Genomic DNA, 25,644 nt, shown 5'->3' on the forward strand with positions numbered 1-25,644 from the left:
ATTGTTTCAAATGTACTGTGACCCCCACTTCCCTGTACAATCAGCAAGAAAACAAATGCCTTCACGGCATTGTGGAAATGGATTACGATCGTGTCAGGTAGAGTCTACTAACGTTATGGGTGAGCAGCCAAGGCTTGACAGCTACGTGTTAGTTTTAAACCTATTTCTTTAAAGAAACTGTAAATTGCAAGTACAGTATAGGCTTTTACATGGCAGAACGCATGAGCTAATGAGAGTACAGTGTCCTTGACACTAACAAAAAATATCATTAAAGTGGATGCTGGTACTAGTGGTTAGAAAGTATATATATATATATATATATATATATATATATATATATATATATATATATATATATATATATATATATAACATGGCTTTTAAAGTGTTGGTATAATGCAATATGAAATACCAATGTTATTGGTATATCAAATTGTGATCCACCCATGGCGCAGTAACACGCATATATCCAAGTAATAAAGTTTCCATTTTCAGAGCAAAAGGGGCTTTGTATAACATCAGAATATGAAGGGGCTTTGTATAACATCAGAATATGAAGGGGCTTTGTATAACATTAGAATATGAAGGGGCTTTGTATAACATCAGAATATTTTGGACAGTCTAGAAAAAGGCCTGTTGCCGTCTCTATTAAACCACGGGAACATTGTTTTTGTTGTTAGACACGTGGTTCGAATATAAATCGATTAAAACTGCTGCACTTTGTTCTTAGCTTAGCATGCATGGCCCGTGTCATTTGATCCGCAACATAATGACTGCAAAGAGTGATTTCCTTTTCTCGATTCAGGTAGGCCTTGAAATTACGCAACGACTATTTCTTACATCTACAGGGAACAAGATATGTATTGTAATTGTAGAGGATATAAGCGAATTCCTGAGTAATGTTCTGTAGGAGGTCGAATGCGTGTCAGTTAAAGGTCGAATCACACGTTGAAGGTGTACAGGAGCTAATATATGATAACTTCTAAATAACTTAATCAATTTAGTTTGTAACGTCAGCAGCCTAATTTTTTCAAGTTCTTTAAAGTTTTGCAGGGAATACACTTTTTGGTTGTACCTGTTATTATTCTCATCGCCTGGATATTGATTTTCCCTAGTTATTTTTCCTGCGTTGTACAATTGCCCGATATCACAGGGGGTCGTATCGTTGCTTACAATTTACCTTTCATACATGTACTAAATAAAAACTACAAGGGAGAACACTTCTCTCCTTTCTCGCGCGACCTAATTAAGAATACATGTAAACGCTGATATTTCAATCACGTGATATCAACAATATACCATTTCGAAAGCTGTTGTACATAGAATTCGAAAATATTAATTAAAAATCACGTAGAACTTGAACATAAATATAATGTACACTTAATTCCCAACATGTTTATTCTGAGAACAACGACTAGAAACATGTCGGTATCGCAGCAAGGTGGAGAAAACCAGATTCATCAAGTACTAAGCCCATGTCGGAAATGTGTTTTGTTGGTATCACGTAACTATCGCACTGACATGTGCTTTCTGCTTGTTGAATATGGTCTTTTTCTAAGTTGCAGCAACATTTACAGATTTCTGGTCGTTGTTTTCAGAATAAATATTTGTAGAAGGTTGTGTTCTTTCATTTTTCTGTAAATAGTACGTGACTTTCATTTATGTATTCGATTTGTTTTCCTGCAGCAACATTAGAAATCATTTATTTTTTATATCATGTGACTATTTGAACTCTGATGTCTTTGACATGTAGGTTGCGAGATTTGTGTAGTCATGTGACTAGGAATGCAAATGGCGAATTCCAGGTCAAATTTCATCAACGCTGTAGTTACATCTCGTCTATCAGCGGATTACAGATACAACGAATGTTATATTCTCTATTTTTGAGCCAATAAATCATATTCATATAGATTTAATGCAGGAATATCTCGATGAACGGTCGTTATAGTTTGCTAGGCCGGTTAGTAAGCGGCTATCCTATGCCGACACCAAATGGTGTCGGCGAATTCCAACTTTTCGATAGGCAATGGACTTTGACCCTACACCCCAACATAAATGTCTAAATATCAAAAAAGGGGTGGCAAAGGTAAGAGGAAACTCGGACTAGTCGTCGGTGTTCACCTGAATTCGTATAGCCGAGTGCAACACAGGGAGCATACGAAGCAGGGAACTAGAGGACACATGGTACTAATTATACGGAAGAACTGTGAACCAGTCTAGAAATGGTTAGTTTAGCCCGTCACCCCTGCCGGGGTATAGGCCGCCCACAAAAGATCGCCAGAGGCTTCTGTCCTGTGCCATCCCATGAAGCTGACTCCAGGTGTGACCCATCTTAGTGATGTCCGCTTCAAGGTCGCGTCGCCAGGTGTTTCTTGGTCGTCCCCTTCTACGCTTGCCTTGAGGGCTCCATTTCAATGCCTGTATGGTAATGTTGGTTGGCGGCTTACGTAGGGTGTGTCCTATTCAACCCCACCTTCTCTTCTTCATCTCGTCCTCTACTGGAAGCTGGGAGGTTCTCTGCCACAGGTTGGTGTTGTTGATGGTGTCTGGCCTGCGGATCTGAAGAATTCTTCTTAGGCAGCTGGTGATGATGGTCTGAACTCTCATTACGGTCGACTTGGTGGTTCTCCAGGTCTCTGCTCCATACAGAGGACTGACTTTACATTGGAGTTGAACAGCCTGATCTTGGTAGTTAAGGAAATTTCATTGGAGCTCCAGATGTTCTTGAGCTGTATGAAAGCTGCTCTCACCTTTCCGATCCTTGCCTTGACATCTGCATCTGTGCCACTCTGCTAGTCTAGAAATGGTTGAACAAATACTATAGTATTTACGGGTTTGGTGGTTCATAATTGATTAATAATGAAAATTAAAATTTTAGTAAAAATAGCTTTTGAGAGCTTATCCTATATGTAATCTAAAAAAAAATATAGACAAATTTCTACTGATGCAATTTTAGTATTATTACAGGCTTGACTCAGGAGTACTCAATAATGAAAGTAGTACCTGATTCATTTGGTGCAGAATCAATAACACGTGTTTCATGCACATGTGAATAAACAAAATGCCGCGGCTCATATGGTGTTCTCCAAACATAAGCTTGCGCCAAGATTAGATGTGCATGGAGAATTATAGGTCTTATCATCAGCACCCAGAAATTTTAAGTTATTGAATTTTGAATATGATAGTGTTTCCATATGTTTACAATTGGAGTTGAATTAGTACCGAGAGTCCTAGACTATTAATAGCAGTGGTATTATTCACAGTCATTCGGGCGCTTTTTGAAAACGTGCAATGCGGCAAGTTGACGAAGAATATGATTTGATAGGACACACGGTACTAATGATTTGGAAAAATTGTACCCAGCCTGGAAATGAGATATATGGGTTTGGCAGACCAGGATTGGTTAATAATGTAAGTTATGGTTTAGAAAAAAAAAAGAATCTTTTGAGAGCTTATCAAGTTGTAAGTGAAAAAAAAAATAGAGACATTGTTTTATTGATGGACTTTCAGTCCTTTAACAGTCTTGAGTTTGGAACGCTCATTACTAAAATTAGCACCTGACTCTTTGGTGCGGAATTGAAGGCACATGTTTCAAACACATGCAGGTCCAGAAATTGCCGCGGTTCATATACTTTCCTCCAGACAGAAGCTGAACATCCAGGTTTTATTTAAACTGATAAATATAGGTTTGATCACGAGCACTCAGAAAATTTAAGTTATTGAATTTTTAATATCATGGTGTTTGCATATGTCTACTATGGGAACTGAATTAGTACCGTGAGTCCTAATATGAGTCATCTCGAAGTCAGCAAGTCCTGTACGACTCAATAACGGTATCCAAATATAATTAAATTCAATTGACACGTCCATGCGATTTGAATTGTGAACAAATTGGTTCTTATATAATGATTTGAAATAGTCCCGCATTAACTGATAAGGTAGTTGGGAGTTTCCGCCCTTGTTTATCAGTATTTCCGTCTTCAGCACAAACGGAACATTGTGTGTGAAGACAAACTGGGAAACGAACACCTATATTCATTTTCTTTTTGTCTTAACCCCCCCCCCACCCCCGACACAAATGTCCCCACTGTTCCTAAAATTGAACAAAATTAGATTTAGATAGTGACTTCACAGTGTTTTCAATGTTGTTTGGTGGAGAGAGAGAGAGAGAGAGAGAGAGAGGTTAGCTACTACCAAAATAGACACATATAAAAAGAAAGATCTCTTCGTGGAGTCTGGCACTGTGTGTGTGTGTGTGATTTTTAACGTAGTTTGAACTATTTTTCAGTCATATCGCTACGAAAAGTGGAAAGTTCAGTACTGAGAAACAAATGTAGAGAATATATTGTAAAACTAATGGTGTTCTGGGTCATGATAGCAGTGACCGGTTTGAAAAAATACCGGAACTTGTGAAGTTTGAGGGAGCATACGAAGCAGCGAACCAGACTATGCTGTGAGTAATGTGACTGTTCAGTAGTTTGTCATAGTTAACTAGTGAGTAGGAGAGGTGATTTAGCAGGTGTGTAGTTCTTCACTTGTTCACTAATTCAGCGTTGCATATTTTTCATTTTCTCCATGTTTGTTTATTTTACAAAATAGTGCCAAACTCGCTAGGAAAACAAAATAATACTAAAATATGAATATTTTAATGGAATATTTTTAGCAAAGAGATTTATATTGTAATTCTAATGTTCGCGTATTTGTTTCAGCTCTCAACAATATTTAAGATTATTAAATACAGGACTGACACGGCCACAATCAAAATAGTTGCATATCAAATAAACTAAAAACTTGACACGAGACTTTGGCGAAACTAGCGCGTTATTCTTGTTACATGTTACTTCTGGTAAAAAAAAATATACTAATTTCTAACGCATTACATTTGAGTGCAGGGCATTACATTTGTACAGAACTTGTTGGGAAATGATCGTTTCTAATGTGTTGATTTTGTCATTATCAACCTTCACGAGCATTCATAGCTTTCTGGAGTCTTCACCGTATCTGTCTAAAGGAAGTCCGCACTTTACTTGTGGTAAGTGTTCTGCATATCATTTATTAACGGCAAGCGTAAGCTTGAATCATTTCATTTACATTAATTGTGTTCCTTATAAAATGGGTTCATGTTTCTATATTTTTGCTGAAAGCCAGCGCATTAGTGAGGCCCAGATGCAACAGGACTGTTTTATTTCTGTTAGACACTGACTTTGACTCAACAGATCACAAAATCTGCAATATTATAAAGTTTTCGCTTGCAAGTTGCGCACCGACACGGCCGAAGCGCGCCTGTTTGGGTTGTCATCCGAAATACCGTGTATATTTGCTTTATATACTAGCTTATAAGTCGAGTCAAGCTGCAAACAACAAATTTCCTGCAGTTATATAACAGCAGATCAGGGTCCATGTTGTTTGTTCTTTTGATTATTTAAACAAACTGCACAGACCCAGGCTTGCCGGCGCAATCTGTGATGACAGATCTGGGTCTGTTCAGTTTGCTGTTGGACTCATTTTATACCGGAGTATATACGGTGGCCTTTATTGCGTCAATATATTGAATGCGAGTACTTTCTTCACCGGTTAGCAATATCTATAGTAATATTCACGTAAACAAATATTAATGTGATTAATTTAGAGATTCCAGTAACATGCAATATCAGCGGAATGGCTGTAGTAATAACCGAATGGCTGTTTAATTTAGGTTACCTATATATTAATTGAAGCTCGTTACCATGTACAGTACTGTACATGTTACGTTACTGGCATATTTGCTTAGAATTGTAACCGATCTTGGTACAATTTTGATCCCTCGCAATTCAGTCTGTTCTTTCCGGACTCTGGCCTAGTGATTAGAGCGTCAGCCCCGGATGCGGGAGGTCGTGGGTTCGATCCCCGGCCGAGTCATACCAAAGACTTACAAAAATGGTACTAACAGCTGCCTCGCTAGGCGCTCAGCATTAAGAGGTTAGTGTTAGGACTGGTCGGCCTGGTGTCAGGATAATGTGAATGGGTGGGACATCATGCTACATGTCTGCGGCATGATGCCCCAGTGCGAGACATCACTTTAAACTGCCACATTGCAGACATCGTAGCGATATGTCTGAAAAATTGTTAAAGCTACGTTAAAAATCCAAATCACAAGCACACACACTTTCCGGACTCACGGTACTAATTCAGTTCCCATAGTAAACCCATGCAAACACCATGATATTAAAAATTCAATAACTTAAAATATTTGAGTGCTCATGATCAAACCTATATTTATCAGTATTGATAAAACCTATATGTCAGCTTCTGTATAGAGGAAAGTATATGAGCCGCGGCATTTTCTGGACCTGCATGCGTTTGAAACGTGTGATTTAAATTCCGCACCAAAGAGTCGGATGCTAATTTTAGTAATGAGTGTTCCAAATTCAAGACTGTTAAAGGACTGAAATTCCATCAATAAAACAGTGTCTCTATTTTTTCCCTTACAACTAGGATAAGCTCTCAAAAGATTCTTTTTCCTAAAACATAACTTATATTATTAACCAATCCTGGTCAGCCAAACGCATATATACTCTATTTTATGTCCACCCATTTCCAGGCCGGTTCCCATTTTTCCAAATCATTAGTACCGTGTGTCCTCCCCATTACAACTTTTAGCCGTTTCGGATTAAGAGATCAAACTTGCTATACGTATGCACCATCACTAGGTGTGTCGTGTGATCAAGGTCAAGTTCACGGTCAATATTAGTTTTCCATCACACTTTCCCTTCTGCTCTTTAACGTAAAACCATTTGAGATCAAAGGACGAAACCTGTTATAAATATGCATCATTAGGAGGATAGTTAGACCATTTTTCGTCATTCGCAAATATAGAATATAGTGTGTGTATGTGTGTGTGTGTGTGTATGTGTGTGTGTGTAACCCCTCCCCTCTTCGCATAGGGACGAGAGGGGAGGGGTTACACACACACACACACACTATAATGTTAGAGCCATATGAATTTAAGTTATAAAACGTAGTAAATGTATGATAGCTAAAAGGTGTGTGAGACAGTCCAACGTATTAAGTAGTGTGTGTGTAATTTTGATTTGTAACGTAGCTTTGACAATGTTTCAGTCATATCGCTACGATATCTGCAGTGTTGCTGTTTATAGTGTTGTCTAGCACTGGGGCATCATGTAGCATGGTGTCCCCACACAGTCACATTATCCTGACACCAGGCCGACCAGTCCTAACACTAACCTTTTAATGCTTAACGCAAAACGAGTCAGTTGTTAGTACCATTTTTATAAGTCTTTGTTATGGGTCAGCCGGGATTCGAACCCGCGACCACTCGCATCCGAGGCGGACGCTATAACCACTATGCCACCGGAGCGGTGTACTGGTTAAGCAGTATAGAAACATGCTAATTTATATTTAATAAAAGTGATATAATATAAAATGAAGTTGTCTTTTATTACTGTAATTAAACTGCAGTATTATTAAAAAGTATTTTGATTTTGTTAACTGGGAAAGAAGTTTTCTTTTAAACAATGGCATGATTTTTATTCAACATGCAAAATGTAGGTGATAAATTATAGTAAAAACAAAGAACAGAAATTGTGTTTAATGAGTAATTATGGAGCGCTTGCATAATGAATTACAACACTCCAATTAATGACTGCACTTGTGTTAATATCATACTCAAAGCATAATATATGACAATCCATCATGCCTACTATCGAGTTTGTTTTTAAATAATACAAAAGAAAGGGCACTCTTGATCTTGTTTAACTTGTTGCTTTTCAGTAAAGTTGAATTGCTTATAAACCTTTCACACCTTTATAATTTTTGTCCATTTAATGTGCTCAAATTGCATATGCACTAAGTAATCTTGTGATGCTGACCTGTAAGCCGCCAAAAACCAAACCAAGCAAAACCAAAACCAAAAGAAAACAAAACTATTGGGGCAAACCAAAACCAAAAGAAAACAAAACTATTGGGGCATTGTGGTAAAAGCAAGATTTGAATAGCAAACTTAGTGCAGAATAGTTGCATATTAGCAAAAATACAGACGTAAAATATAGATGACTGTAGATCGACATCGCTGCTTAGTAAAGGCGACTAAAAGATTTTCCTTGTAATGCGTGAAAAAATAAACAATATATAACTTTATCAATTGTGGCGTTAATATCAAGCACTTGATTTTTGTATTGTGCCCAACATAAAATTTCCCTTGCTCGGAAGAAGTTAATTGATTAATAAATAATACTTATTTGCAGATCCTGTACTGCTAATTTAAAACAGTTGTATCCATTGTATGCTTCCAGATGTGTGAATTTTGAGCCTTATGTAATTATATATTTGTATATGCATCAATAAATTCACACACACACACACACACACACACAGACACACACATATATATAAACAGGTGAGTTCATATCAACGAAGATAGGGAAGGCAGGTTTGTTCATATGAATATCTTACTATTCGTCAGTTAAGATGTAATTAACCCTAGCTCTTCCCGCTAAATGCGCATAATCATTTTAAACATGAAAGGTTCAAGTTTTTAGCAAACCTTAAACAAATACCATGAGGATAAAATGTTCATATAACAGTGCATGTGGTGATTGTGAGGGTAGTAGTAGTAGCAGTAGAAGTAGTCGTTTTAGTAGTAATATTATTGGTAATTTTCATTGTGAGTATGTGGGTCGATACGGTTTAGCAATGGTGTCATAAGAAAAGTATGTCATTGTAACTTTATTTCACTTCTAGTCATAAATTATATATTTTAGCCCCATTTTGCATTCCGATTTAGTTATGTTCGTTGATTTAACACTTCCTTCTTGAATGAAACTTTGCATTTCGAATAATTCCTTTGAGACGAATCTGTGATTTTATGTAAGTATTATATTTTAGGTTCCATGTGGTAAAACATGTTAACAATAAAGATCGTGTGCATCGTGTCTAAAACTTTACACATACTGTCATCGTATATGTTATAGATTATGTACATTTTACTTCTTCATTACGGTACCTGATCACAGTCCCTTAAAGGACGGGCAAAACTTTGCAAATCCAGCCCACTTGAGTTAATGTGTAGGAATAAAAAAAATCTTCAAAGTCGTCTGCTCACATAATTGTAAGTCAGTCAAGAGTGATCTCCTCTTAGAGGCAGTGGCACCCATATATTACTTAATACTTCTGCTCTTGTAACGAAGGACGCTCTTTCAGAATCCTCAAATATTTAACGTTCGGGGCGATTTTGAGGAGTTTTGTTGTACAGGAACTTATACTCCAGCTTTGTTCTATATATTTCTAGCTCAGTTTTATCTTACATATCAGCACTTCTTTTGTTAGGGACCATCCATTTGGTACGTACGCAAAAGTCTGGCAAAGCTTGATCCCTCCCCTCTCCCTGTACACATGTGTACTTTTTCACACACCCCACCTGCATACGTACGCTTGACGCACCCCTCTCCCCAATTCTATAGAACGGCCTATATTTAGTCCACGCAGAAACCATAAAGGATTTATGATATGAACGTGTTTAATAAAGCAGATAGTCCATCGACGTTGAATGTCTGGCTGCATCAAAGAAATAAGCTGTGTAACTTTAAACAGTTTGTCTAGTGTCCACTAAAATTCAAACGCCGACTGAACCCAGTCGAACAGGTTACGTATTAGAAAAATTATTATCGAGGTTTCACAACCCCCCGTTTCCTATGCGTACGTACATTATCAGTAGACCCCTTTCCCCCATACGCAAGCGTATGCATTTGGGTTACCCTCCCCCATGCGTACGTACTAAATGGACGGCCCCTTAATTGCCTTAAAGGTGTGTGTGTGTGTGTGTGTGTGTGTGTTATTTTTAACGTCGCTTTAACAATGTTTCAGTCATATCGCTACGATGTCTGCAGTGTGGCAGCTTATAGTGATGTCTAGCACTGGGGCATCATGCCACATACATATAGCTGGTAGTACCATTTTGTATGTCTTTGGTATGACTCGGCTGGGGATCGAACACACGACGTCCCGCATCCGAGGCGGACGCTCTAACCACTAGGCCACCGGAGCGGTTAAATCCGGAGTGCCAAAAACGGTCCAACTCTTTATTTATGTCAAAGAAAACAGTTCCAACTTCCTCTTCGTTGTCTACAGCTAAACAAATGGTGTTATGAATGTAGTAACTGATTTGTTGTAGAGTCACTGGGTGTAAAGCCTGATTGATTAGGTGCAATCAAGTTATGTTGAACAATACAATTATGCAAATATTTGTTGACACATTTTTCAGACACCTCGGGAAAATAAAAATAAAAAACACAAAGGAGTGATATTGGGCGATAGTTTAAAACTTTTGTTCGACATCCTTTTTATATACTGGGACAACATTTTCTAATTTCCAAGAATCTGGAAATCTTGAGGTATTAAGAGAAATGTTAAAGATCTGACACTGTGGCTACTTAATTGAACATGCAGTTCTTTTAAGTAACTTGGGATGAAATAGTCTAGACCACGCCCCCTTACATTGATTTAAACCAATAATAACGCTGTATATTGCGTCTTCACTAATGATGATGCTGTTATAAATGAAACAAAAATCAAAATGCACGTTCTATATTTGCAATCCCGTTGGCTCAATCTGGCCTACACTTCTGGGCGCTGGGATGCAGAACAGCCCAGGCGATCACCAGTACCATCCATGGACTCTTGTTTTAACTTGTGTCCTCAAGAGTCTCTATTCTCACAATCAAATGAAAGTTGCATTATTTTCATACAATGACATCAGCGTATTATATGTTTCTTGGTGCTTCTCGCTGTATAGGCAGATTACACACCATCACATGTTAAATTAGTTTCTTCGGATAAAATGAAAGATCCCTTCACATCCTAGATCTGTATGCTGCGGGAGATTTAGTTTTAGTACATCCTAAAGTTAAAATAGTAATACACTCAGCGGTCCCTTGATTATTAAGAAAATTAGAAACAAATCAAATGCCCTAACACACCGTGCCTTTATTGGATACTTGCGGCTAAATCATCTCTAAATTAACCAAACGATGATATCGTTCGTATTTCGGCCAGTGTGCGCATGTGGGAAAGCTCGCTAGTAGCTTCCCGTGGGTCAGTTGTTCTTACCGTGCTTTTCCCGGGTTCTTCCTCCACCAGCTATACTGACCGTCATGTATACCCATCCTATCCTGCGTTGAGAAATGGCATTAAACCCAAAGTTACAACAACAATATTGTTCGTTTTGTATCGCTAGGTTTGACCATTGCTACCTCGTGATTACATACTGGTAAATTGGGCATAATATGGATATTGTCTCCTTGACTTCTGTATTATGTTTTTGAGCCAGCATACATTATATCGCCTTAATATAAGCAATAAACTGACGATGAACAGTGCGAAACTAGTATCTAACTAGCCTGAGCGCTTTCGACTCTTTTAATGAGTCTTTTTTCAAAGGCAGATACAAAACATAGACAAGACAAACAAATAAAACAGAAAAATGGTAATGTTTGCGAAACTTTACATCGATGTTTCTACAGAAATTAAACCTTTTAACTTTATTATGTTTCAACTAGTTTATTTCAGCTTGTTGCTGATACTGGAAATTATTTGAATTGACCTTGAAATTGATGAGCCATAACGACATCTGTTATTGTATGTAAATTTATGTAAGCGCAAATTATATCCTGGATATTTCATTGTTATAATAGTCATTGACTGTTAAGCAAATTTAGATAACTATTTAAATGAAAATGTGTCGGCTGCAAAGGATAATTTTATTTGTGCATGGTTGTCTTTTTCTAGTCTTCTTGGTTTAAACCGCTTGGTTTAATGTTCTAAGGCGGCGTATCCAGTAGGATTCCTTTTATTTCCTTTTTGGGGAACTCCAGTTGGGGTTGTGAGCAATTGCGATGAGTGTTATATCACTGAAAGTGTGGCCAGGGGAGGAGAAGTGTTCCGCGACCTGGCTTTTGTACAGCGTCTTTGTCATCCAATCAGATCTATGAAGGTTGATCCTTTTGTGTAGCTTTTCAGTTTCTCAAACATACTGAAGGCAGATCTTACATGTGATGATATAAATTGCATTTCTCTGTACTAAACGTTTTGTTTGGACCATGTATGTTTAGTTATAGTTATATATATATATATATATATATATATATGTATCGTTCGGGGTAATGAGTGTTAATCATACACGAGCGGATTTTCCTTACTGTATATCGAAGTGCAATTTGAAGGCATGTCGCACAAAGATCAGAGCGCTGCCGTTTGACCTTGATCCCAATATCAAAGGGGCTAGCGAGCATGTTCATAACGAGTCCAGTCAAGTTTGATGAGAATCGATCAAATGATTTACGAAGGTTACAGAAGTACAGAACAACTGTGACCAAATCTAAAATTGTGACAACGCTACCGACAGAAAACCGGCTATGCTGCCAAGAATAAATTAAACACACCAAATTTACTCGTAGCATTGTTCAAAGAGTCGTCATAATGTTTTAAGTAGTATGGTCAACGTATGAAATTGTCAGTATTTCAGGTTTATGAATATATTTTTATCCTTTTGCGTATGAATTGGTTGTCTACTTCATTTCGTACCTTAGAGACAAGGGAAAACGTACATTGAAGTACTTTACTGTCACATGTAGCCTTATCTTTTCTTTTGTAGAAACTTTGAGCAGACGATATTAAACACCACGTTTATGAGAAAGAAAACGTACATGGAAGTACATGTCTCTCACTTATAGTCTACCTTATTTTTCGATTGCAAAAATGTGGAGCAGACGATATTGAACGAGGAAGTTTATGAAAAACGGATACGATTACGAATAACCACGTGACCAAAATGAATGCATTTAAGGCAAGTTTCCGACCGAAGCGGTCCGTGCTACAAAAGACGGAGTCAGGTGATAGCCAACACACGACACTGCAAGTTGTAGACATGGATAACTTTTGTGCCGACGCCCAAAAGAGTTTGTGGCATGCATACAACATGTTGACATCTCCAACATCTTCTCTCGCCCAAACATCGCAGTTGAAGGTAATGTAGATCGTTATATATTTAATTTTGTTCACATTTTTACATAAAGGTCTCGTTATTTCCAATACGAGATTTTGAATGATTTTGATACAGTTTAGGTGCCATACATCTTCACGTGGTTTTCCTTGTAACCTGCGTGCTAAATATGTTCTTATGTGTATGTTTGTCTATCTATCAAATGCAAGAAGGGAATGATTATTGACGTTGTTTACCATCGTATTTAAAAAACAAGTTTAGCTGTATACATGATGCATATACTCTGTCATGCATCATCGGTGTAGGGGCGGAATATGCTACGTAAAAGCAAACCGTGCCTGTCATACTAACTTTTTGTTCTGGTTACGCGGGTTATTCGGCAATGGTTTATGACTTTGCAGGGACTTGCTTCTTACCTAGCTTTTTATTATTGAGTAAACATGGTCATGTGTAAAAAGAATGCTAATCGCTATTTCGTACTAACATTTATTAAGTTATCACGCGTCCCGGAAGATGAATAAGTAACAAGAGTACTTACTCTTTGCAGGATTATGTGTTTATTTTTTTCTGGATCTTTTCAGAGATGTTTTTGCATTGCATGTTCCAAAAAGTTTACTTCTATTAATCACGACGAATTGCATGCACATCAATCAGAAAAAAGAACAGTTTTAATAAAACAACCCCAAAATATGTTTGGCAGTTTTCAATGTTTGCTATTTTGTTGCTGTGGTTTTGTTCACTCATTTTGTTAAGCATGTCGTGGAGTCGACATAAATAATGATGCCTTCATTATACGGATTTTGGTGATTATGACTGGGGGCAGAGATACTGGTAAGAAACAAAGACTAATATTTTCCTCAGACGCTGTACATGATATATATTGACATATCATCATTGACTGTCTTTATAAATACATGTAGACATTAATAAGACAAACATAAACACAACTCACGTCGGCAGTCCGGTTGCAATTTGATTCAGTTGCAGAAATATCTAACTGTTATTGAATCGGTCCGCATTCTTCACGATAACTTAAACGGAAGCAGAAAACTTAATGTTTCAGAGATTCGTATCTTGTTCATTTGTTATGTCAACAACATTACCTTGTTCGTTGCTGTTTGCCTTTTTGGCGATAAGAAATGTCACATTATCTCTTCCTTATGTTAGTCCGTCACACTTCCGTTTCCATTCTGTTACTTTAACTCGCTAATGCCCGTCTTAGGAGGTTTGTGATACATTATCAAGATGAAAATAAAAAAGTATCAGAAAGAACCGGAATGAGAAATTTTAAAAGAAAATTCGAACATAAATATACAAAACAGAAATATAAAATTTGGGATGCCGCCGCGAGTTTCGAACTTGCGACCTGTTGTTTAGCAGCCGGGACACGCAAACAAACGTGGGTGTTTGTATATAAGTTGATTTTTTATATTAAGAAATTAAACTTTGTGTACTTTTACATTATCATTATTAGATGTTTTGCTAGTCACATTTGGGGGTTCTATCTTCACAAACAAGGTCAACGTTCAATATTTGAAGTTTTCCGTAATTTTCTTTTCGAGCCTATAACTTTCAAGTCATTTGGAGTACGGCATACTTGTGCGTCATCATTAGAAAGTATGTTGAGTACCCTATTTTGGATCCAGTATTCAAAATCAAGGACACAGCTACGTATTTTAAGTTTTACCTCGTACTTTACTTTCCGCTGTATAACCTTCAAGTCATTTAATATTAAGGTATGAAATTTGATATATTTAAACATCATCACTTTAAAGTGTTACCAGCCAGTTTAGGGTTCTGCTGTTAAAGTTAATATTACGTTACGACAGTTTACGTGTTTCCGCACTCTTTGATTTGCGCTCTATAACTTTCAAGCCATTTGAGATTGTAGAATGATAATTGGTAGATGTATACATCGTCATTAGTGGGTGTGTTGCATATCAAATCAAACGGTACATTTTAAAGGTCAAGGTTACGGATAAATATTTAACGCTTTACATCGGAATTTCCATTCAGGTCTATAACGTTAGAGCTAGTCATGATTATAGGATTAAAAATAATAGCATGTTTATATATCATCATTAGAAGGTGTGCTGTGTATTAAACAGGTATTAGTAAGGTCTGATGTGATACTATATAAAGTTTTCATCACACTTACTTACCGATTTATAATTTTTGAGCCACTCATCTTTAAGAATTAACTCTGATATAACCTATACTTAATCATTAGAAGTGTCTTTTGAGTTTCTGTTGCCAAGATGACGGGCATAGATATGTATCCTGAGTTTGTCATATCAGTTTATATTGCAATCTATTGTTTACGAGCCTTCTGAGAGTAGGATATGACGAAATGACACCTGACATGCTTTTTCGTCATTATTTGCCAGTGTAAGTATATTATAACTACTTTCTTTAAGAACATGAATCAGTATCTAAATTGTCCTTCACTTTCCTCTCAATTTTATAACATTAGACCGTTCCGGTGGCCTGTTAGACGTCCGCCTCGGATGTGGGAGGTCGTGGGTTCGAAACCCGGCCGAGTCATACAAAAGACTTTAAAAATGGTATTAACAGCTGCCTCGATAGGAGCTCAGCATTAAGAGGTTAGTGTTAGGACTGGTCGGCCTGGTGTCAGGATAATATGACTGGGTGGGCATCATGCTACGTGTCTGCGGCCTCAGTGGTAGACATCGCTATAAACTGCCACACTGCAGATATCGTAGCGATATGTTAAAGCTACGTTAAAAATCGAAATCACACACACAACGTATAACATTAGAGATGTTTGATATTAGAGACAGAACTTGCTATATTTGTAGTGTACCACAGTGTGGTCGTTATCTTCAAGGTCGAGTTGAGAAACCAACAGTTTCGGTTTAAGCAGCAGTTTACCTTCCGCTCTAGAACTTGTGAACTTTTTATGATATATTCATGTACATGGTCACTGGAAGATGTACTGTTGTCCGTATTATGGATTGTGACCAGTCTTCAGACCAAGGTTAAGATCAGAGGCACATCTTTGTGGTTCCTTTCGTTTCATCTTGATGGTTAGTTTTGTTTCTGCTGTATCCCTTAACACCGGCCTTGGGTTTGGGATGATCCTTGGTACACTTGTTTCTCAGTCTGATGTAGCATGTATCAAAGCTAGTATTTTTTTCTTTAAGATAATTGCCACTGATCAGTTTTTTCCCTTGTTTACTTTTACTGTTTGGCCCTATTACGTATATTTGATTTAATTTAATTGTCTGTTTATGTTTTAAATGTCAATGTAATGTAATTTTGTTTACTAGGAATTTGCTATTTTCCAGAAAATTCAGTTTGATCTGAATCTTTTCATAAATACCTAATAATAGAAACACCTTTTCTTTTTTTGACTTAGCTTCCTATCATGCTTCAGAAATCACTGAGACAAGTAAACAACTTTTTATTTTTATTTATTCTCGGAGTAAAATGATTGGATTTTATTAAGGTGATGCTGGGTGTACGTAATTTTATATGTAAACAACCTCTATTTCGCAATTCTGGGTTTTCCGAAATTCAGCAGTATTGAGGTTTTATACCGATGTCTAAAGAGAAATTAATGAGTCGGCTTTTACACTGGAAAGTGTTTGTTTGTGACCAGATTGGAGTTATATTTTAATTTTAATTTAAATTATTTGGGTTTCTAAAAGATTAATTCATTGTCCTGGAAATATTCGAGTTCCCATTCAGAATTCTTGGACAAAGACTATTTCTTTAAATTTTATTTGGAAATTCAAACACCGGAATATTATTTGTGAATCAGCAAAAAACTGTGGACACTTCAAAATCATACTGAGTACAGTAAACGTCATCGCCTTCCATTTTGGATTTTTCGTCGGGACTCGAACTTGCATTCATTAGAACATTAGGTTCTAAACTTTAATTCTTGGATTATTTTCGGATTTGATTCTTAAAACCGTAAGTTATTATTTTTTAATTTTTACAGTGTTTTTTCCAGGGAAATAAATTATTTCTTAAATTTTTCAAAGCTTGTTTTTTCACTCTTTCTTTTGTTACTGTTTATTAGAGCCTAAACACGTAACATAAGAGCCCTTTGTTACGAAGTCCTGTTATTGTTCGTGTTTGCCTGATGACTATACCGTCTGTCACAAGCATCGCAGTAACAGTTCATCTTTGCATACTTTTAGTGACTTCACCACAGAAGACTGGGAATAAAACGTCACGGAAATTTCTTTTGTTGTTGTTGCGGGTTTAATGCCATTTTTTCAGCACACGATAGGCTATACATGGCGGCCAGTATTAATGGTGGAGGAAGAACCCGGGAAAACCCCGAAAAGAACCACCTACCCACGAGAAGCTATTGGCAAGCTTTCTCACATACCCACGTTGGCTGAATCCGAGACTCGAACCGCCGCAAACAGAGGTGAGATTCTTTTTTGTAATGATTGCAATAGGCCTTTAAAGAACAGCCGAAAACTCGAAACTTTCTTTCGCTATAGATTAAAGTTTGTCATGAAGGAGGCAAAAAGCAGGTGCGCGAGGCATAGTCGTTAACGTTTCTGTTGACGATGATCCGTTGACTTTTTGAAGATAAATGTCTTTGTTTTTTATAGGCCTTTTTCATGTTAGCTATAGTATTTATATCTAAATTTCAATAGAGTGAGAAAATTCTTGATTAAGATATATCTGGCCTCGCGATTGAGTGTTCATTTGGACACGTTCCGCCTAATGAATATGACACTCAAGACGTATCCGATTCTTATTGACAGTTTCTCTTACCTGATACCTTTATCCTGTCATGTGTATTCCTTGTACATTTTCAGTCAAGGATTAGTGTTTTTTATTTGCAGTACAGTCAGAAAATATGCTTTAGCTACGAAAAATTAGAGCACGTGTATGTATGTATGTATGTATGTATGTATGTATGTATGTATGTATGTTTGTGTATGTATGAATTAGATTTTTAACGTAGCTTTAAACATTTTTCAGTCATATCGTAACGATGTTTGCAGTGTGGCAGTTTATAATGCTGTATAGCACTGGGGCATCATGCCAAAAACATGTAGCATCGTATCGCACCCAGTCACATTATCCTGACACAGAGCGACCAGTCCTAACATTAACTTGTTAATGCTGAGCGCCAGGCGAGGCAGCTGCTAGTAGTAGTTTTATAAGTCTTTGGTATGACTAGGCCGGGGTTCAAACCCGCAACTTCCCGCAACCAAGGCGGATGCTCTAACCATTTAGGCTGCCAGAGCAGTCGAAAACATGTAAACGTTCACGGCTGTTTTGATTGTCATGGTTTCCTAGCTTTAAAAATGTTATGTGACTTGTTAAGAATAATTGTTAATATGTGGATCCATTGAACTAAGAACCGTGTAGTACATTACCTGCCGTATGCGGTGGGTCTTTGATTTCTTTTAATGTTTCTGAAAATGTGTTTATTTGATTAAAACCACCATAACTGATCTTCACCCGCCCCCACGACAACCACTACCCCACCCCCACCCACACGTCTTCTTTCTGTCAAGTAAAGGACAATACATATTGCACGGGAAGTGCAAGGATGTTTTTTTGATAGCTTACCTCAAGTCGTAAGGTCAAGTACGCTTATGTCATGACCCAGCGTCGATCGTGCTTCGTGTGTCCTGTATCGACTATCCGTCAGTAATTGATTATCACCTCTCTAGAGACCATATTTCTGATCTGATTTCATTAAAACAAAGAATTCTTGCTTATAGCATTGAAATCTCCGACGACTTCGATAATGAGTGAGACCTACTCACACTGACGAGATGTACTTGCCTCAGACTGACCAAACTTATTATTTATTCAAGAAAACATTTTCATGTATGGTTTATAACAATGTAATGTATATGGGGATTCAGTGCAAAGATTGAAGCTTGTTTAAAACGGTCTCCCCTATTACAAAATAGTTAAAATAATCAACATTTGTCAACCGATTTAAAGTAGATAAATCACATACAAATATTAAAGTACACTTTGTCAGTTCTAGAATATATAATTGTTTCAAAGATCGTTTAATAGTTTTAAAAAATGGAATACACTTATGTGGTTGTGACTTTTGTGTTAACTTGATAATTTTATGAAGGTCCGCACTTTATTTGCTTATTGATTTCGTAAGAAGTTGTCGGATTGCCGGATAATGTCTCAATTGTAACTCGGGACGGTAATGTGAATATAATAGAATATAAATAGACTAAGCCTTATAATTTTTACAGGAAGTGTTAAGCTATTTTTACTTGTCCGCATGTGCATTACCTACTGTTAGAAACATGATTTTGGAATAAATCATATTTAATCAACTGCATTTAGTTCTCACTAGTGTATGCTGAACTTGATCCAGCCGAGCGCCAGCAAAATAATTCGAAAGAATTGTATGTTCTTCCCGACTCAGGGAAGTTTTAAAATTTTTAATGGATCGGTTACTGATTATTTCAATCGGTAACGTGTTCCACAGTTTCATTGTGGACGGCAGAAATGATTTTTGATGAATTGTCTTTCGGCACGAAGGAGGTCGAATAGTATTCGATGATTGAGCGCTGTAAGTACCACTGTTAATAACAAGAGGTTGAATTATATCTTGTAAGTAATGTTGAACAAATCCTTGTTAATTTTTTAATTTTATGCTATTCCTCATATAATAATCCCCGAGCCGCACTCTTGGTAGCACACGTTACCTAGCACACGTTACCATTCTCATATCCTCCATTTTTTTTTCTCGAATGAGTCTTTTTCTTGCATAATAGATTTATCCCAAATAGAATCATCATAGTCAAAAAATGGGAAGTATAAAATATTTATACATTCTTTCCAAGGACAAGCGATCCAATTTATATTTCAGTTTCTTCTAAATATTAACTTTCTCCCACGCCTTTTCGGAAAAATGCTTCACACGAGCTTGCCATGTGACATCACAAGACAATATAATACCTAAGTGCTTATGTCGGAATACTTCTTGAATATTTTAACTGGACATCTTCAGTTTAAGATGGTTATTTGAGTTTCGCTTTCGTTTTATGAGCATTGACTCTCTTTAGTCTAAATTGAAGGTTACTAGCCAAAAGACGGGATCAGTTCTGTAATTTTTTAATGTCCAAATTTAGAACTCTACTGGCCTCATTTGGGTTTTTTCAACGATTATATATATAGTCTTAGTGATGATTTGTATATTATTGATATATACTATTAAAAAAAAATAATCGTCTAAGGCTCGATCATTGAGTGAATACTGCATGCATAGATTGAAAATCCGCGAGTCCGGAATTCAAGACATCTCTTTGCTTTCTTAATGACATGTAATGTTCTAATCACAACTGTAAACTATCTTAAATGCCAGTGTTCTAAGGTTTAATAGGTAATCCGGAGTGCGTGTTTTATGTGTGATTTTGATTTGTAACGTAGCTTTAACTATGTTTCAGTCATATCGCTACGATGTCTGCGGTGTGGCAGCTTACATTGATGTCTAGCACTGGGGCATCATGCCGCAGACGTAGCTGTCAGTACCATTTTTGTAAGTCTTTGGTATGGCTCGGCTGGGGATCGAACCAACGACCTCCCGCATCCGAGGCGGACGCTCTAACCACTAGGCACCCAGAGCGGTTAAATCCGGAATGTCAAAAACGATCCAACTCTTTACTTATGTCAAATAAAACAGTTCCAACTTCCTCTCCGTTGTCTACAGCTAAACAAATGGTATTATGAATATAGTAACTGATTTAGGGGCCCCGAGTGGCGGAGTCGTCTAAAGCGCTCTCCGTTACGGATCATTGCAATCTCACCTCTGTCTGCGTCGGGTCGAGTCTCGGATTCGGCAAATATGGGTATGTGAGAAAGCTTGCCAGTGGCTTCTCGTGGGTCGGTGGTTCTTTCCGGTGTTTTCCTGGGTTCTTCCTCCACCATTAATACTGACCGCCATGTATAGCCTATCGTGTGCTGCAAAATGGCGTTAAAACCCTACAACAACAACAACAACAACAACAACAAAAGTACCTGATTTGTTGTAGAGTCACCGGGTGTAAAGCCAGATTGATTAGGTGCAATCAAGTTATGTTGAACAATAAAATTATGCAAATATTTGTTGACACATTTTTCAGACACATCGGAAAAAAACCCCACAAAGGAGTGATACTGGGCGATAGTTTAAAACTTTTGATCGACATATTTTTTTTATATACTGGGATTACATTTTCTTATTTCCAAGAATCTGAAAATCTTGAGGTAGTAAGAGAAATGTTAAAGATCTGACACTGTGGATACTTAATTGAACATGCAAGCTTGGGATGAAAAAGTATGGACCACGCCCCCTTACATTGATTAAAACCAATAATAACGCTGTATACTTCGTCTTCACTATTGCTGATGCAGTAGATTGCAGGGTACGGCAATTGACGTACGTCTAGTTTCGTAAGTTGATAATGTCTTACCGTCAATTTGCATTCTAGACTGTTTGCAAAAGAAACCGTTAAATATTTTAGCTTCTCTCAATTATGTCAAATATGCCCGTTAATAATGAATGAATCGTACTACTTTTATAGGACATTCCCATTACATCTTTAACAAGTTTCCACCACTCCTTGGAATTGCCTGAACAATTTTTAGTTTTGACAGACAGCCTCTGACTGTGGAAATATTTAAATTAGTGTATTTCACTAATAATTTTATTTCCATTTTGACGCTATAACAACCAGTACTGTGCGTTTTGCGTGCGTTTTGTTCCATAGTAAATCCGCTCTCTCTGTCTAATGAGTTTTCTAATTTCATTGTGCATCCAGGGTGGGTCTTAAGTACTAACAGTAATTTGCATTTGATTGCTTCAGCTTTTTGCCATTTTATTTTTGCTCCGGTTTTGATCAAACTTGATATAGGGGTTTGTGTCATCCAGGTCCTGGGTGGTTCTGTAATAAGTGAGATCCACGCGTGTTAATGATGTGGTCTTGCATTCGATTGGCTGAGCTTCTTGCAACTGGGGAAGCCATGTGTGTAATATGTAATATAATTTCGACCTGCTTGAAAAATATGCTGTTATCGTCAGGATTATGAAAAATTTCGATAATGGGTAAAATTCATGTATAGTTTTGATGCAGTGATGCATATGACGACCTGAGCGTATTATCAATTTCAAGCCTTATCCGGTTTTGGCTTATATCATCATTTATATATATATATATATATATATATATATATATATATATATATATATATATATATATATATATATATATATATATATATATATATATATATATATTGCTTTTAATATGAGCAAGATGTACGCACATTAATGAGGTCATCTTGCATATGATTTCATGAGATTCGTACCACTTGTGAGATTGTGTTTATAACCATTGGTTAGTCAGACATGTTTAGTAGCATAACATCGTAAAGAAGAAAAATGATTTTTGTTATGCCTGATACCTGTGTATATATTTGAGATGTTCTTGCGTCCAATATGGGGACCTTTTTCTGCCACGCTGGAGACTATTTTTTAAATATATTTCTAAACATGGTAAACAGGTCTTTGACATCATGCTCTTGGTTGAATATGATTGTGAGTGAAATTCACGCATATTATTTGATGCGACACTTCATTTGATTGGTTGAGCTTGTCAACAATTTAAAAAGTACATTTCTGATAAGATTTTGATACATTTTGTTATATAGTCTTTTATCTCAAGACGATGGATGAGTTTGATTAGGAACAAGATCTGCGTGTATTAATGAGGTAATATTGCGTCAGTCTGGCAGGACTTCTTACCAATGAAAAATCCAAATTCCAGTTGAAGTTTCTTCACCTTATACTTGTATCATCGTCATAGACATGTCCTGTAATAAGTTAGATACCCATATATATATATATGAGATACATTGTAACTGATTACCTGAGCATGTAGTCTCTCTAGATATTGAAACTAAATTTCTCATTCATATTCTATAAAACTCGGTGAACTTGTGGATATCATTACGATCTTTGACTTCTCGTGAGTCGGTGGTTCTTGCCGGGGTTTTCACGGGTTCTTCCTCCACCATTAATATTTGGCCGCCATGCACAGATCATCGTGTGCTGAAAAATGGCGTTAAGCCCCACAACATAAACGATCTTTGATATCGTCGATAATGAACAACATATCAGTTGTATCATTATCTTTTGAACGATATATAGTAGGGGCCCAGAGTGGACGAGTGGTCTAAAGCGCTCTCCGTTACGGATCACTGCTGTCTCACCTCCGTCTGCGTAGGTTCGAGTCTTGGATTCGGCCATTGTTGGTATGAGAAAGCTTACCAGTAGCTTCTCGTGGGTCGTTGTTTTTTCCCGGTGTTTTCCCTTGTTCTTCCTCCACCATTAATACTGGCCGCCATGGTGTGCTGAAAAATGGCGGTAAACCCGACAACAACAATAACATATAGTAAAATAGGTAAAATCAACTTTGACATAGTTTGCAAAAATTTTGTTTTTAAGTACTACATAAGACTATTTAGTGAAATGGTCAGCTGTTATGTTAGCCTAGTGAACGATATCAAGCCTACTTGTGTCTCTTTTTTGTAGGTGACATTAACTTTTGTACAAGACCGTTTACCTTGGGTCCGAGTCATTAAAACTTATTAGTCAGTAATCTCCAGAGTCCATAGACTAACATAACATTGGTGTATTAAATATGGGACGAAAGCTGAATTTGTCCTTCACATTAGTCTTTTGTTATTGCCCTTTTTGTTCAACAACTGATTGTTGCTTAAGAGTGAATTTTGTGAACATAATTGTTTCTTTTTCGTTTTTTTAATTTTTTTTTTGCCATGAAGCTTGGTATGTTATATAGTCAGCTTTTAAGGGATGCACATATTAAATTTTTGTGCTCATATGATTTTAACAAGAGTTGTTACCCTCTTTTGCTTAAAGCAGGTTACAGTATATGATAGTCTTGCCTTATTTAATGGATTGCTTATTTAATGGATTCTTCTGTAACTGTTTATATGTCTTAGCTCCAGGATATAACTAAATGTTGTCATCTATGGATTTACAATAGTAGAAAGCGGTTTCATGGACATCTTGGGCGTGTATCAACTCAGTAATCGTGACACAGCGCATTTAAATACTGCGATGTGTCACGCTTGCTGTGAAATGAAAGTAGATTAGATTTTTTCGTACAGACATAGTTTAACAGAAGATTATTATTTATCTTAAATCATTTTCCGGAAAATCGAAGTCCATCGATCATGAATTCAACGTCAAGCAAGAGAAGAGAACGGCATTTCTATTATAGAAGGCTTTGTTTTTATTTTGTTCGGTATTAAATGTAACAATATAATATTATTATTTGAATTTCTGTATGTGTAAAAATTGAAAGAAAGAAACATTCCTATTCAAAATAGTCCGCTTCAAGTAGAACAAATTAGGAACATATAGCGTACTTGTACGCTTATAACGCTGTCGTTCTGCCCCGCATCAATTCTTCAGTTTCATTGTTTCTTCTTTATCCGTGGACTGTTTGTCATCTGCTTGCCTTTCTTTCTTTCTTTCTTTCTTTCTTTCTTTCTTTCTTTCTTTCTTTCTTTCAGATCTATCAGGTGTCTTCTTGTCTACGTGCGTGCAGAGATGCGCTTAATAGAATAGGATTGCGGGTACATTGTCAGGACATTTTGTTACAGAAATTTTTTGTTCTATATATTCTGATTTTTTTATTAACATAATTGACAGTTTTTACTGAACATTTACTTACTTTATGTATTGAGTGCAATGTCCAGCAGTTGATCTCCGTTTTACAGGTCATTACATTCAATGTTGGAGGTCCCCTAGGATTCGAGAAAGCGGAGGAAATATTCAACTCTTTCGATGCCAAAGAAATGGACTTCAGTACATTCTTCAGCATTTTGAAAAGCGAAATGTTTGACAAGCTTTCGGGTGATGCCAATGCATCAGGAAGAACCAAAACAAGTGTGGATGAATTTCACCGAGTCTGTTTCTCCTTTTGCACATTCACGACGACCGATACACCTAAAAACCTAAGTGAGGACAGTATGTTTAAACTTTGGAAGGTCTTCAACTTCCTTGTAGAGGAGGATGAATATGAAGAACCGATATATCCACTGCGTCTGGACAGGGAGGAAGTGCAGTATGTGTTGAAATGGTTCATAGAGATTACAGGGCAGGTGACTAAAGTAAAGGATGTCAAAGGACTTTCCGAAAACGACAAGACTTTGTATTCGTTTGAAGAATTTCTGCAGCTGTTTGAAAAAGAATTCATTGGGCCATTATCTGAAACAGATTTGAGTCATGGAATGCAGCACATTTATGATGGGATAGTTCTGGATATTCTTAAAAAGGTATGTTGTTTTACTTTTATAAATTTATTTAATAAGCTTATTTTGTTATATATCAACTGACCCACATCACTACTGCAGCATATAAATGTTACCTTTCAAGTTGCCACCCCCACCTTAAGCATAGTGACAAAGACTTGGATTCATTTAATTTTATATTCATGGAGAAATATTTTGCCTTTTTATTAGCGCTACTTGTCATAGATCAGACGAGCTTATGGTATAGTTGTTGTTGTTGTTGTTGTTAGAGATTTAACACCATTGTTCTGTTGCCCTTTGACCGTCCATTGGTGCAAGTTTGTTATCGCCACTCGTCTCCTTAACTACTTGAA

At 36.9% G+C, this 25,644-nt stretch overlaps 1 protein-coding gene across 4 annotated transcripts in view; it reads left to right on the forward strand.

Moving 5' to 3' along the window:
• Positions 1-726: 726 nt before the first annotated feature.
• Positions 727-25,644, forward strand: part of LOC149775053 (switch-associated protein 70-like) — a 74,463-nt gene continuing 49,545 nt past the window's right edge. For 3 of the 4 annotated variants that reach the window (XM_089943064.1, XM_089943063.1, XM_089943065.1), the window contains exons 1-3: positions 727-805; positions 12,647-13,018; positions 24,758-25,315. In XM_089943064.1, coding sequence (XP_089799190.1) covers positions 12,824-13,018; positions 24,758-25,315 — 753 coding nt within the window. In that variant the 5' untranslated portion in view covers positions 727-805; positions 12,647-12,823. The remainder of the gene's footprint in view (positions 806-12,646; positions 13,019-24,757; positions 25,316-25,644) is intronic. The other variant, XM_089943062.1, reaches the window with a different exon arrangement.

Source organism: Sinohyriopsis cumingii, chromosome 19 (genome assembly GCF_028554795.1).
Source record: "Sinohyriopsis cumingii isolate HCF-2022 chromosome 19, ASM2855479v2, whole genome shotgun sequence".
Lineage (NCBI taxonomy): Eukaryota > Metazoa > Mollusca > Bivalvia > Unionida > Unionidae > Sinohyriopsis > Sinohyriopsis cumingii.